This window comes from Macrotis lagotis, chromosome X (assembly GCF_037893015.1).
Source record: "Macrotis lagotis isolate mMagLag1 chromosome X, bilby.v1.9.chrom.fasta, whole genome shotgun sequence".
In the NCBI taxonomy this organism is placed as follows: domain Eukaryota; kingdom Metazoa; phylum Chordata; class Mammalia; order Peramelemorphia; family Peramelidae; genus Macrotis; species Macrotis lagotis.
This window is the reverse complement of record NC_133666.1, coordinates 53,803,117-53,818,088: the sequence shown is the minus strand read 5'-3', so window position 1 is coordinate 53,818,088 and position 14,972 is coordinate 53,803,117. Positions and strand designations below refer to the sequence as shown.

Sequence of the window (14,972 nt, the reverse complement as noted above, 5' to 3'; positions counted from 1 at the left end):
TTTTCAGGTTTGTTCCTTTTAAATGTTTTTGAATATTTAATTATTTTCTAATTACATGTAAATTTTTTTTAACATTCATTTTTTTTTAAAGTTTGAGTTCCAAATTCTCTTCCTCACTCTGTGGTCTCCTCCCTCATTGAGAAAGCAAGTGATTTGGTAAAGATTATACTTGTGTAGTCATACAAAACATATTTCCATATTTGACTAGTTTCAAGGCAACTAGGTGGCAGAGAGGAGTCAGAAGGACCTGGAGTCAGAAGGATCTAAGTTCAAATCTAGCCTCAGAGCTCCATAGCTGTGTAAGTCTGGCCAAGTCACTAAGTTTGCCTCTATCTCAATTTCCTCATGTGTAAAATGGGAGTAATAGTACATATATCCCAGAGCTGTTATGTGGATCAAAGGAGATAATGTTGGCAAAACACTTAAGACAGTTTCTGAACATTGTAGGTGCATAATAAATTCTTGTTTCCTTCCTTTCCAAAGTGGAACAAAAATTCAAGTCAGTGAACTTACAAAGGCAAATTTCCAATGTGAATAGAAGGCCCATTAATTAATTATAGAGTCATGCTAAGAGAAGCAAATAACAAATTATGGTGAGAATGTTTGTATTCAGGTGTCCCAATAGCCAATCAGGGGGTTTTTAAATATGAAGCTCATGTCAAACCCTGTCCTACTCGCGAACGCAATAACAGATATTGTCAGCAACATTCTATGTGACAGCAAGCTCCTTCTGACTACTAGAAATGCCAAGACTTTCTTTCTCCTCTATTGAACTGAACAATCTGTGTATTAAAAGTTAGCAACAAACATAACACTCTCCATCCTCCAGGATGAAAAGGGGATTATTTTCCAGGCCACTTTTGGGGAGAACTCACTTTGGATGGTGAAGGAGGAGACAAAAACATCAGCAACAGATACTGTTCTATTGTCCCTCAACCCAGCTCTCCAAGCTCAACTATAGACATCAGCATCTCTTCTCATTTAGCCTTTGTTATGAGATCTTCTCTAGGGCAAGGGAAAAACAACTCATCCCTCCACTATCCCTGTTCTTCCTCAGTGTCTAAGTCCTCCTAAGTCAAAGAATTGTATCCAAAGAATTAGGACTTGATTTCTCAGAGTGCATTATTTTGTGGTAGAGTGCAGTGTGAGATTACCAGATCTTAGTGGAGCAATTTAACCTCTATACACATTGACAAATTTTCCTTCTCAGAGAATGCTCTCTAACTATGCACCTTTATACATATTTGGGAAAATGATTGATCGTTTGCCTTTTAAATTAGTTGTTAACCATAACCAATTTCCTTCTCCATCACTTAACTCCCTGGGCTTTTAAGACTGCTCATGGTTAGAAAGATACACTTGGATTGTTTTTCCTTTAAACCTAGGTGTTCCATGTGAGGTATCCACATTTTCAGTAAAAGGAACACAGAGTTTGGTCTATTTCTTAAATAATTCATTTCATCTTGATAATCGGTGAGAGCCCTACATGGATAAAAATCATCATGAAAACTGTGCTTTATATCATCTTTTATCAAGGCTGTGGCAATGAACTTATTGGTATTTTTAATTTTAGTCTTAGATTAAGACTGACCTGATGGAATGAAATGAACTCCTTAGAGAGTTTGTCCTTAAAATGTTTATTTACCACTTTTGGCATCTTATTTTCAAGTGTAATTAATGAGTTTCCAGACCTCAGGGAGCCAGACTGTTTTACTGATTTGGTTATATAGTTTTAAAAGAAACAAAAACAGGAAAGGTAAAATGAAAGATTGTGGAAAATATATAGCTCATGTATCTAAAGCTTTCAATGTCCCCAGAAATTGTTAATTTATTTTGTTTTATGCTATCCTGAAGAACCCTTACCAAATAAGTCCCTATCCCATCCCTAATTGGGAGGAGCAATCATAAATTGAAAAGATAGAAAATATGAGTTTTGGAAACAAGTATTCAATGATGTAGCAAAAGGCAGAGTGACCTCCTTAATTGCCTCTGCTATGCTCTTGTGAAGATTAAGAGTATTTCCCAAAATATCAGGAACATGGGAGAGGGCCTGATACTTCTTTCTTCCCTTCAGCCCAGAGCACCTGTAGCAGCAGTCAGAAGATGAGGCAGGAGGGAGGGCACAAAGGATCCAGGACACTGTAGAAATGGATAAGGAGGCCAAAGGCTATTTTAATATGTCTTACCCCCCCATTTAGTTCACAGTATTTGTTACCAAATAAGCATGTTTTTTCTTACTAAATATTTGTTGAATGAATGGTGGAATGTTAGTATGACTTTAGAAACAGGCAACTTTCTCCATTGAAGAGAAAAAGATACCTGAAATGAAATGTTGAAATCCAAAGTTGTTTGCTTTAGTTTGACAAATTCTTTCTGCCATGCTCTTTCAAGCTGGTGTACCAAATTCTGGCCATTGGCATACCTATGTTAGTTTTCTACTAAATGCTATTGTGATGATTATGGAGAAAAATGTCTAAAGAGTTCACCAACAAATCTGATTGCCTCTGAGTCTTTTTTATGCCTCATTCCTGAGAGACTTATTACCGGTCTGGGTTAACTTGGTTCTGAGACCTGTCTTTAACCTAACAATGATGCAAATTGGCTTCTTCAACCAGCCCTGACAGATGACTTTTTCTCCTTGGCTAACTGTGGTCTTTTTACTTCATGATCCAGGCTAAGAGCTTGTTTGTACTTTTGCCTTAGCATCATAAGCTCCCTCAGATCAGAAAAATCCTTAACATTATCATAAGTATATAAATCAATTCAATGAGTAACCCCATCATCTATTATTCTGGAATAAGCAAGCCATTTGAAAATTCTACAAAATGAATTAAAAGCCTAATTCTTCTACTTGCTATCTTAATGACCTTAGATAAGACACTTTGGACCTCAGTCTCTTTATCTGTAAAATGAATGGATTAGGCTAGATGTTATGTAGGGTTCTTTCCAGCTTGATAGTCTATATTTCTCCTGCCCTATACATAAACAGGCTCCAAAAGAAAATATGAGAGAGAAGAAGTGTTAAATTGACTACCAAACTAAAGGTCCACAGAACCATTTTGCTGAACTCATTGTTCTATGCCTGTGAAACCTGGATAGTCTACCAGCATCATGTCAGGAAATTGAATCGCTTCCATTTAAGCTGTCTTAAGAAGATTCTGGAGATCACCTGGCAGGAAAAGAGACCAGACACTGCACTGAGGGTCGTTCTCAAACCAAGCTGCCGAGCATTCCAACATTACTACAGAGAGTACAACTATGATGGGCTAGAATGCTAGCAATACACTTGCCAAAAGGACTATTTTATGGAGCGCTCACACAACACAAGCACTCACAACGGCGTCAGAAGAAGCAATACAAAGCCACCCTGAAGGTCCCATTGAAGAACTTTAGAATTGAATGTACAGCTTAGGAGACACTGGTACCCCACCCCACGTGTCCATATGGACTATCTGTGCCCGACTTGTGGTAGAGCATTCCAAGCTTATATTGATCTGAGCAGCCACAACCAGATGCACTATAACTTGTCTCTAATATAGTGATGTCGCTTTGATCTTTGATAACGGATAAGAACCAATATAAACAATTTCTTCCACAGTGGACAGTATACAAAACTCAATCTACTTACCACAGTCTGATTATTAACTTGGATCACTTTATCTCCAGGATCAATTTGTTTGCATTGGTCAACACTGGGCTAAAAAAAAAAAAAAGAAAAGAGGAAACATATTAAACAAGGAGCTTGGAGAGCCATCAGAAAGAATATCAGCATGATTCTAAACATTGACACATGTCAACATCAATGAAGAAAAAAATCTTCATCAAAGACTATAATAATGTAAAGGACATGAATATAAATAAATCACAGAGAAGTAGAAGACCATGGCTGCCAAATGTCACATATTTATGTCAAGTGTAGTCACTACTGCAGTTAGTTTTGCTTACTTTTTTTTTTTTACTTTTTCTAATGAGAGTTCCACTGAAGTTGGGGAAACTATAAGGAAAATGTCAATGTTATAAAAAGAGGAGGCATTAACACAACTAATTAAAAAAAGAAGCACATTTACCCAGATTGTACAGATGCTGACACATCATACATTATACATAATACACCATACATTGAAAATAGAAACCAATTTAAGAGTTAAGACTCAAACTTACACAAATGTGCCACAGGGACTAAGACACCTAGGTGACTCATTGGCTAGGTGTTGGGCCTGGAATCAGGAAAACTCATCTTCCCAAGTTCAAATCAGCCTCAGACACTTACTAGCTATATGTGACCCTGGGCACCTTCACCCTAGTTGGCTCAGTTTCTATACCTGTAAAATGAACTACAGAAAGAAGAGGAAGACCACTACAGTATCTTTGCTAAGAAAGTCCTATATAGAGGAAATAACTGAAAAACAAACAACCCTATGGACTAGGGACTAGATGTCCCAGCCTCAAGAATGAAGATGCCTGAATTTATAACATTAGAAACTATACGTGCTAAATACATGAATACAGAAATTGGAAAGAACATGATATATAAAAAAGCTATTCCCATTGAACTGGGAAAGCCACAAAATTGAGGCTGCAGAGGGCACAGTAGTTCATGGCAAAAAATTTAAATATTTTACTGGTCTATTGCACAATTTAGATTGGGAAGCACCGAACTAGAATATAAGTACTTTGGAAACTTAGTGATTTTCAGTCATTACATTCATTTTACCCACAGACTGGCTTGAAAATAAATACAGAACTCACCTTCCTGGCAAGTTTACCTACTGAGAACAATAGCTGAGGATTAAGAAATTAAAAGACACATTTCTGAGTATCTAAAATAAATGCCACAGAGTTTCTACACTAAAATCATGTATTTAGTTAAGAAAAGGGTAAAATGAACAAGTTCTACATGGATGATTCCATGATCAATTAGACTATCCTAATTTTCTTGCTTTCTTTTGGGATGATGGTGAGAGAAAGGGAACAGGTTTAAAGAATGGACTTGAAGTAGACATTCTTTAAGTATATGATATACCAAGAGACAGGTGTGTGTGTGTGTGTGTGTGTGTGTGTGTGTGTGTTTGTGTATGTATATGTGTGTGTGAAATCTTCCACAGATAGCACTGACCTCAGCATAGGGGCAGAAAGTCTTCAGTAGGAGGGCTGACCTTCAGAAGCATTAGGCCTTAGAATTCCAGGACATTGCAATAGGATGCAGCCTATCCTGCAAAAGAGAACCTAACTATATATGAAAAAATGAACTTTCAACAATAAGGAAGAGTTTGGAAATGTTTCAAACAAAAACCAGAATTGAATAGATTATGTGCTTCTCAAATACCCCCCAAAACAGACATTTAAGAGGAGTAAATAAATACAGCAGGCAAGGACAGCAGCAACAACAGACTGACAAGAGAGTGACCAGTAAACTTCTTTCTGAATGGACACAAGAAGACAGAGGTGAAGAGTGGCAATATGGCAGAGGTAATGGAGAAGAAGCAGAGAGGGGGTATTATGGACAGAACCTTGCAACACCCTTCCCATAGGTGAATCACATTTGGCTTTACTATATTTTAACATGGGAGAAAGGGGTTCTTTCTACATTACATTAAAAAAGTGAGGGACACAAGAAGATAGAGATGAATATATGATGTACTGAGGTGATATTAGGTATTGAAAAGGAGAGAGAGAGAGAGAGAGAGAGAGAGAGAGAGAGAGAGAGAGAGAATGTCAATACATTGTGATCAGATAAAAGAATTTCAGCTACGAACACGAAAGTGTTATATTTGTTGGTGATGGTAAGATGAAGGGTGATAGTCACAGAGGTTGAAGTGAAATAGAGGAGTAGGAGTAGAGCATTGGAAATAAGTGAGCTGAGGAAGTGGGAGGTTGGAGTATTTGAAGGAGTATCAATATCTGTGTTGAAATCCCCTCCTGTAAAGGGCAGGAGGAGGGGAGGAGAGAAAGATTGTGAGCCAGATACTGAACTCATTGAAGAAGGAAGGGAAATGTCCTGGAGGTCTGTTAGCAATAACTACCCAAATTTTAATTGGGTAGTTGAAATGGATTGAGTAAACCTTTGGAGTGTCAAAAGAGGTTATTGAATCATGGTGGTAGAGGAAGAACTTGGAAGCAGCACTGAGGAACAAAAAGTTTTCCAACTCCTTCATTTTGACCAGTGAGGTGGAGGAAATGAGTGAAAAATAAAGTCAATGCTGTAAAGAGTGGCCATCAAAAGGGAGCCAAGTTACAGTAAGAGACAGAAGATGGAAGAAATGGGAAAGGAAAAGATTTAATATGAAGGCAATTTATTTGCCCATAAAATAAGCATTTCAGAGGGCACAGTGGGATGAGTGGGTAATTTTGGGGAAGGATATGGTAAGCACAGAAGTGAATGGGGATAAGGAATTAAGTAGATGAAGATAGGAAATAAGGTTTGAATGATGATCTATGGGGTTCAGAATCACTATGATAGGGAGGGTATGTGACCAGAATGGAATTTGATAATCATTAGGGAAAAATTTCAGAATGATTTTCAATATCAATAGAGTTATGACCTTAGGATGGAGACCTTTCAGAGTTCTGAACAGTTCAGATGAATGAGGAAGAACTGGGAACAAAAAAATTAATGCTAGTCTCCTTCCTCCATGGCAGGAGACCAGGCTAGAAACTTGTTGGATTGATTCCTCACTTCAGCAGTTGGAGACTATTATGATGAAATGGTTCTTCTTCTCTTCTCCTAAGAGGCTGGAGACCAGGTTAAGAGATGCATTGGCTGAGACAGAATGGCTGGAATGGTTACTTATCTATAGATGCCTTCTGCATCTACTGAATAATTCATCCATGCCCTTTCTCCAATCTTTTCTCCTAGTGCTGCCATGATGCTAGGGCTATCTCATCCCCAAGAAACCTATTTTCCCTAATAAGTCAAACACTTAATATTTTACTTAATATTTACTAGAGCATTTAAATTTTTTTAGTCTGACAAAGAGTAAAGATTAGTCCAAAGTAATAAATCTTTAATGGAGAAATTTCAGTTATTAGCAGATTCAAGGTTGAGATAGAGAGGCAAAACCTATCTACTACACCTGTCAGTCATGAACAAAAGATAAGCAACTCAGTATGTTGCAAAAAGCTATTTCACATTGTGTGTCACTATGACATACATTTTATGTAATAAAATTAGCTATTTACAGCACTTTAATAATTCGTGGAGCTGTCATTCGATCAGTGAGGTTAATTCCTATCACTGATGCAGATTGTAATCCTATGACTTAAGATGATTTTACAGAGTTGTTGTGAGTAAACCAATCATCACTTTGTGACCAATCTGCTAAGCTAAATCTTTAGACAAAGTATCTGCCATGGATAGATGTGTAGTATTTCCATCTTGATATGATCTGCCAAAATTTTTATCATATCAGCATGGCCTTCTAGAACCCTGAATAACCTAACAGTGGGAGTAGGACTTCAATGTCTATGTCACAAATTTGTCCATCAGGGTTCTCTAATAACTTTTAATTATCATTATTATTATTATTATCGTTATTATTGTTATTTTAAAACTTTATTTTAATTTTTAAAAAATAATTTAAATTTCAACTTAATTTTAAATTAATTAGCTAATTTTTGATATGTCAGTTATGTTTACTATTATTATTTCAAGAGAAATGTGTAAGTTAATACATGAATTTGCTCATTTTTTTCCTATTGTGGCCATTTAGCAATACTATTCTTTCTTCAGGTCAGACCTAAACAACATTACCCTGCCTTGTTCAAGTCAATACGTATTTATTATGTACCAGTTAATTGCAATTATGTACAAACCACTGTAACAGACTGAGAGAAATGCAGATAAATAAAAAAATTCTCACTTCAAAGAACTGACAATTTAGTTGATGGATTTATAATCTATGAAGTGTAATAAAAGCTTAAACTCAGTTTTACACACACTTTGAACTCATAGAGGCTTTCTATTACATTTTCTAGGAGGAAGCCCAAATTACTACTGATTTTTTTAATGACATGAAAATATATCCCTTGATATATTTTTTTAACTATTGAGAATGGACTTTCTAATTTGAAAATGATAATTTTAACTTTCTTTCCAAAGATGCTAATTAATAATAGTTAATTACTTAACTAGAAACAGAGGAAAAAACCAAAAAACAGCAACAGGAGGAGCAAAATCAAATTAAGTTTATTTTGCAGCAGTTTGAAGGGAAAGGCTTAGCTCAGTGATTCCTACTGTCTACTCACTACTTTGACACATGACCTGGTGCCTTCCTTCATTCCTAAGTGAACTGGTCATTCAGATGATGTGAAGGCAAGGGAGGCTAACTTCATCCAATGCTTTTGAGACAAAGAATTGCTCCTGGGGTGCTGACTGCAAATTCTAACCATATTTTATTTAAGGGGGAAACCCAATAACACCTTTTTCAGCACTACATTTTTTTCCAGACTAAAAACTACAGAGGGGTTTCCAGGGGGTTCTCTAATTGCTTTTCCTGTTCTCTTCGGGCTTTTCCACTGAACATGACTTGGTGGCATACCAGCCTAGGTGTTGGCGGAGAATTCTTGAATTAGTTGAGTACAACTAATAGTACATCTTTATAGAGTACTCCACAATTTAGAAACAGTGTTGATGCTCTCACTGTGAGGAGGATGGGTCATATATTACTCCCATTTGACAGTTGAAGTATCTTAAGAATCAGTCCCTGTCCCAGTGCATGCTACTGCTTTGAATAATCTTTCGAATGCATTACTCCGAGCACAGCATTCCTCTACCCAAGAATCTTCAGTGGCTCCCTAATGTCCACTGAATTAAGACATAAACTCCTGATCTTAGTATATTTTGGCATTCAAGACCTTCTATAATGAGGACTAAATTCAAATCCTGGTTCTATTGCTTATTGTGACTCTGAACAAGTCTCTTTTCTTCAAAACTTGATTCTACTAGTTCTTTAAAACTAGTTTCTACCAGATAAATATTTTTTTAATATACAAGATAGGAGAGGGAAGTAAAACTAGGTGATCTCTATGACCCCATTCTGACTCTTATGCCAGGCTTCATTTTAGTGAACTGCTTTGCACTGAAGGAGCCAGGATTACAACCTCCATCTAAGTTCAAATTCAGTGTTCCTATCACTACTCCATCCTACCTCTTTGATGTTGTATTTCCTGTACATACTTCATTGAGAAGGTAGAAGTGGTAGATACAGGTGTACTCAAGAAAGAAATGGACTATTTTCAATTCCAGAGGGTTCACACTTTACCTGACCTCAACCATAAACAATGAGTCCCTTTCTTTGACTTGTCTCACACTAAATTATTTATCATCATTTTAAATTAAAATCTAGCTATGAGGTCAATTCTCCTTGAGGAGGGAAAAGGAATCAATTTGCAAGCATGCCAGAAAATTTATACACATACATACGCACACACACCACTTTGAAGCTTTATTTCATTCCATATTTTCACCAAGGAAAGAAGTCTTATGTGGTTTTCTGTTTCCTTGTATTAACTGCACAGTTTGAAGATTGGAAGAGATTAGCCTGTGAAAGATTTATGGTTTTCATTTGGTCGACTGACAAATCCTCTTATTAAAAAATGTATGTACTTTTTAAAAGAGAACTGTTTTCCCTTTGCTATTAATATATTTCTCTTGTAGCAAAACATTCATGAGTATATTATATTAAAATACAATTTATTCTTCCATAATGCATTATAAGACTAATTTCTGACTCTTTAAGAGAATGTACAGTCATTTTGTCTTCAAAAATCATTTTTCTAAAAATGAGATGGTTTGGCAAGAAATTTGAATTGTGTGATGCTCATTAGAAACCAAGTGACATGGACAAAATTGCATGAACTAACCATCCATGTTCAAAACTTTAGAAAAAAGAAAGTAAAGCATAGAAAAACTTTTTGTGATCTGTTAATGAAATGAGAAAGAAAATTGACCTTCAATGAAATTTGGAACTTACAAACTTTGCCAAGTTCTCAGAAAATCAGTAGAATGAAACCACAGGAAGAATGTTCTAAATATTCTAAACTATTCAAAGGGAAACTACAAATTCTAAGTAGAATCATTATCCAAATTAGAAAGAAACTTAGAGATTCATCTAGTCCAAACTCATTTTCCAGAGAAATAAATTGAAGCAAAGAGATGGAAAAATCACTCACAAACAATTATCAGAGTAGCCTTTTCAAAAACAGGACCTTTAGAACCCAGAATAGAAATATGCACCATTGTTCAAGTTTTAGGGATACTAAATTTAGAGTCAGAGGAACTGGGTTCAAATACTAGCTTTTCTATTTAATATTTATGAGTCTTTGGTCAAATTATTTAGCTTCTTTGAGCATCAGTTTCTGCATCTGTAAAATGAGAGGGTTAGACTATATGATCACTAAGGTTATTTTCTTTTTTCTTCATTTTTAAAAAATTGCTTAAATTAAATTTTATTTTTAGCTTTGAATTTCCTCCCTTCCACTCCTCCTTACCCACTGAGAAGGTAAGAAAAATAAAATATCTGATCAGCACAATGATCAACCACAATTCCAAAGGATTAATGGTGAAATACGCTCTGTATTTTTAGACAGAAAACTGATACTCATTTTCTTTTCTTTTTTGTATATAATAGATAATGTTATAATTTGTTTGGTTTGGTTTTTCCATATTTATAGTAGGTTTTATTTTTCTTACCTTCTGTTTTTTTCTTTTGGGAGTTAATTTATGACTTGTTTAATTTCTTTTTCTCAGATAAGACTATTTAAGTATTCTATATTTTGTCAATTTGGGAAATTTCTATTTTTGGAAATATCCATCTCATTCAGGTTGCCAGTTTTATTGATATCTATCTATCTATCTATATATCCATATCCATATCATCTATCTCTATCTCTATTATCTCTATCTCTATCTCTCTGTCTCTGTCTCTGTCTCTATCTCTATCTATCTACGTCTACGTCTACATCTACATCTACATCTATATCTATATTTATCTATCAATAGTTGGGGGAAATAGCTTCTAATAATTGCTTCTATTTCTTCTTCATTGGTTGTGAGTTAACCTTTTTTCCTTTGCGGTACTGGTAAGTTGATCTAATTTGAACTTTATTCTCTACTAGTTTGGTGATACTCTGGGATCTATTTCTGCCCCTGTGATTCCTGCCAAGGTGCCCTATTTTAGCCCTCTTTCAGCACTCTTTCAGGCCCTTTAGTATAGCATGTTTTTGGTTATACACTGTCCCCAGTATTTGCGTATTACTCTGCCTTTCCAAGCCACCCTGGGCTAGAAAATGACTTATTGCAACTTTTTTTTTTGAGTTTCTGGATAAGAATTTGTTCTTCTACCTTTTCTGGTACTTTCGTTTGTGGGGCTTCATGTGGAGCTAGGATGTTACCTGCTTCCTATTACTCATCCACTAAAACTCCAAATGCCCCTAAAGTTATTTCCAATTCTAAATCTAGAAGCTTAAGTGTTCTTAAAGGATGAACCACTCTCCTATCCTAACACTTTCCCATCCCTATTGTGATATTTTATTTTTCAATCTTATTCTTCAGAGAACTTTTTTATTCTGACAAGCAAAATTGATCTTCGAAATTTATTACCTGATTTCCGAATTTGAACTTAAAACCCTTCTAAACCTGTATGATGATAAATTCTTTGACACAAACAGATCTTTAGGGGACAGTTGGTACTTAATTATTATTAAACTTCCTTAATTCAATAAAATTCATACCTCAAGGATTTGTGATTATTTTGGTACACATCACTGCTTTCCTTAAGACAGACTGAAAACCTTAGAGCATGGCTGTGTCCAACCTTTGAGCTCTTCTGGGCTGTATCATCCAACAAAAAGTTGTCACGGGCTACATATAAAAATTAAATCTTTATTTATGACTACAATGCATCCTGTATTATGAATAAGTGTAAAAATAAAATATAATAATTCTACATGAATGGGCTTTCAGGCCCACATGTGACCTGTGAGCTGCAGGTTGGACACACATGCCTTAGAGCCTTTGCTGATGATTTAGAACCTTCAAAAGCTATCAGATTTCAAAACTGGAAGCAAAATAGCAGCATATTACACCCAAACCAAGCATGATAATATGTGAATGTGACAATCTATTTGCAAGAAAATTTCTCACAATATTCACACATGTGCATACAGATGCAGCTCTGCTTCCTGTTCCCACATCTGGAGGAAAGAATACAAAATTAGAAAACTCATTTACAAACACTTAGAAAATAAATTAGCTGCCATAGGGAGAAAAATCCTCAAGACTCAATATTTCTTCAACTGCTTTTACATAAAACACTGAATTAGTAAGTCTATTTGATTAAATTAGAGCCTCAAATAATACACGAATTTGCTACTGTCAAGGATCCCTAGAGTCTAAGTGTACAGAAAGGCACATCAACTCAGTGTTGAGAGACTGCTTGCCCAGGGTAACTGCACAGAGGTCCATGTACTCTCAGCTTCCTTATCTTTGATCATGGCTCCTCATAATCTCTGGATTGCATCCTTTCAAAATGGGGAAAGCAAAGTCCATAAGAAAGAGGTTTTATGTGAACAGATTTGATATTGCACACATACAAATACACACAATTCCAAAATCCTTATTTTGGAGTATTATGGTGGCAAATATTATTGACTCTTGTATACATGATTATACATATATACAGAAAGTGTATGTTAGCTGAGCATCAAGACAGTTCTCTAAAAGAAAACAAATGAAAATAAAAGGAAATGCCATCCTCTGATAATTACAGACAAATCTAATAGAATCAATTGCTATTAGAAAAATGTTTTCCCAAACAAGTTCATGAAAACTCTCGATATAAGGTTACTTACTATAGATAAGAACATTTTATATAGAAAATCTAGAGACATTTTTAGGCTTTCCAGTGAATCTTGCTTGTTCTCTGATAGTAGTCATGCACGCCAACATTTTGATTAGGTAAATAATCTTATGGGACACTGCAATTGACATTTTTTAGGAAACTGTAAATTTCTTAACTGGGCTTTTGATATCAGAATTTTTGTTTGTTTCTGTTTTTTAGGGTTTTTTTGCAAGGCAAATGGGGCTAAGTGGCTTGCCCAAGGCCACACAGTTAGGCAATTATTAAGTGTCTGAGGCCAGATTTGAACTCAGGTTCTCCTGACTCCAGGGCCCGTGCTCTATCCACTACGCCACCTAGCTGCCCCAATATCAGAAATTTTGAAAACATAGTAAATAAGTAGTCGGTACTCTAAATATATCAACAATGAGACTAACAGTGAGAGTCTATTAATCGTTGAGGTCCCTTTCAGGTCTCCAATCCTAAATCCTATGTTCTTATTTTATCAAGAACCAATTTCCTTTTCTGTCTTTTCTCAGAACCTGAAAGGAAGCAAGAATACTATTGCAGAACTCTCTTAGCACTCTTTCTCTTAAGCATTAAAGGGAGTTCAGTGGAAAGAATATTCAGTCAAAATGTTTTGCTGTCCAAAAAAAAAAAAAAACAAAACCACAGAATAAGGGAAAAAGACACCTTGGATCAGGTAGGGACTTAAAAATTGCTGGCCAGGATGTCTAAGTAATTACGGCACACACATTTTCAATGTAGAGATTTCCTTTCTTAATTTTACAAATAAGACATTTTCTTCAAATTGAGTACTGGTCAGGTAATAGGGTTTTTTTTTTAATTTCAAAAGTCCAGCTTCAATATTTAGCATACATATTACATTAATAAGTTGTGCTAATGTAATACCTGGAGAGATTTTGCTTCAAATATAGCTGAAAGGTTTCCAGTCCTTTTTCCAGTATTCAATTATATTTGGTTTTAACCTGGATTCCAAGAATTTCTGTAAAAATCGACTACATGCTAGACTTTTTTTTCGCACAGTGTAATATTCTGTAACTGATTCATAGAACATAGGAACAATACCAACAAAATACATATTGATCTCTAATGACAACAATCCAACCTGTCTAGCTATAGCAGAACTCCCATTAGTAACTACATTTACGCTTGTGAACTGAACATCCATTCAGCTAATAATCAAAGGTAATTTCCTCACTAAATTAATGTTCTTTCCATCTTTTGAGGATAGTGGTGTTTATGTCAAAACTACACGTACATTTAGAGTCCAGGGCCATTTTCCACTCCTGCAAAATTATAAATAATAAGCACAAAATATACACAAGCTGGTGATTGGGGTTATTTCTGGATGAAATAGGTCTTTGTGTTTTCAGCCAAGATCTAGAAACCTGGATAAAACCAAAGTGCTTTCAAACACTGACAGAGAGATAAGCAAATGGACCAGCAGGACTTAGCTTCTTTCATTCTGACAACTCACAAACTTTGACTAAAATGAAAAACTCAGTGATTTTGACTGTTTGTTTGGCGGGCCTAGCTTCTGCAAAGTAATACTACTGCCCAAATAAAAACAGCCTTTCCCAATCTCAGAGGAGCTAAGGCTGAGCCAGATCAAGTGTGGTTCTAGGCCTAAGAGATGAGGTATGCCTTAGGCATATCTTAGTGGAGGAGTTTATCCAGCACTAGTATTACTTACTACTGAGCTGCAATATCACTAGGCATGGTGGGACATGGAAGTTTTGCTCAGAAGGAGTTGATCCAATCCCACTCAGACTTGCCCCTTCTTTAACCATACCTTCCAATTCTGAGAATGATTAATAGAGAGAGCTAGAAGCAAGCCTTACATGTATTCTTTTGTAGTATCATAGCACTTTAACATCTATAAGTACATATAGCCTATATCATCCAAATGAGAAGTTAAGGCTCTCTAAACTCACGTGATTTGATTTAGGGACTCAAACCTAGGCCTCTCTTGATTGCAATCCAGCACTCATCATCTTCAAGGCACTGTGACAGATGTTTCAAGAGATACCAACCCTTAAGGAACTATCTAGCAAAGTAGTTAAGGTATAATGGAACCCCCCCATTAGATTTCTAGCCAAGAGATAGGGATTC

General features: G+C 35.7%; 1 protein-coding gene across 1 annotated transcript in view; it reads right to left on the bottom strand.

Annotated features, from left to right (window-relative positions):
• The window catches only part of LOC141498669 (connector enhancer of kinase suppressor of ras 2-like), a 392,492-nt gene that overhangs the window by 231,656 nt on the left and 145,864 nt on the right, over positions 1–14,972 (bottom strand). Inside the window, exon 7 of the mRNA XM_074201839.1 lies at positions 3,629–3,697. Coding sequence (XP_074057940.1) covers positions 3,629–3,697 — 69 coding nt within the window. The remainder of the gene's footprint in view (positions 1–3,628; positions 3,698–14,972) is intronic.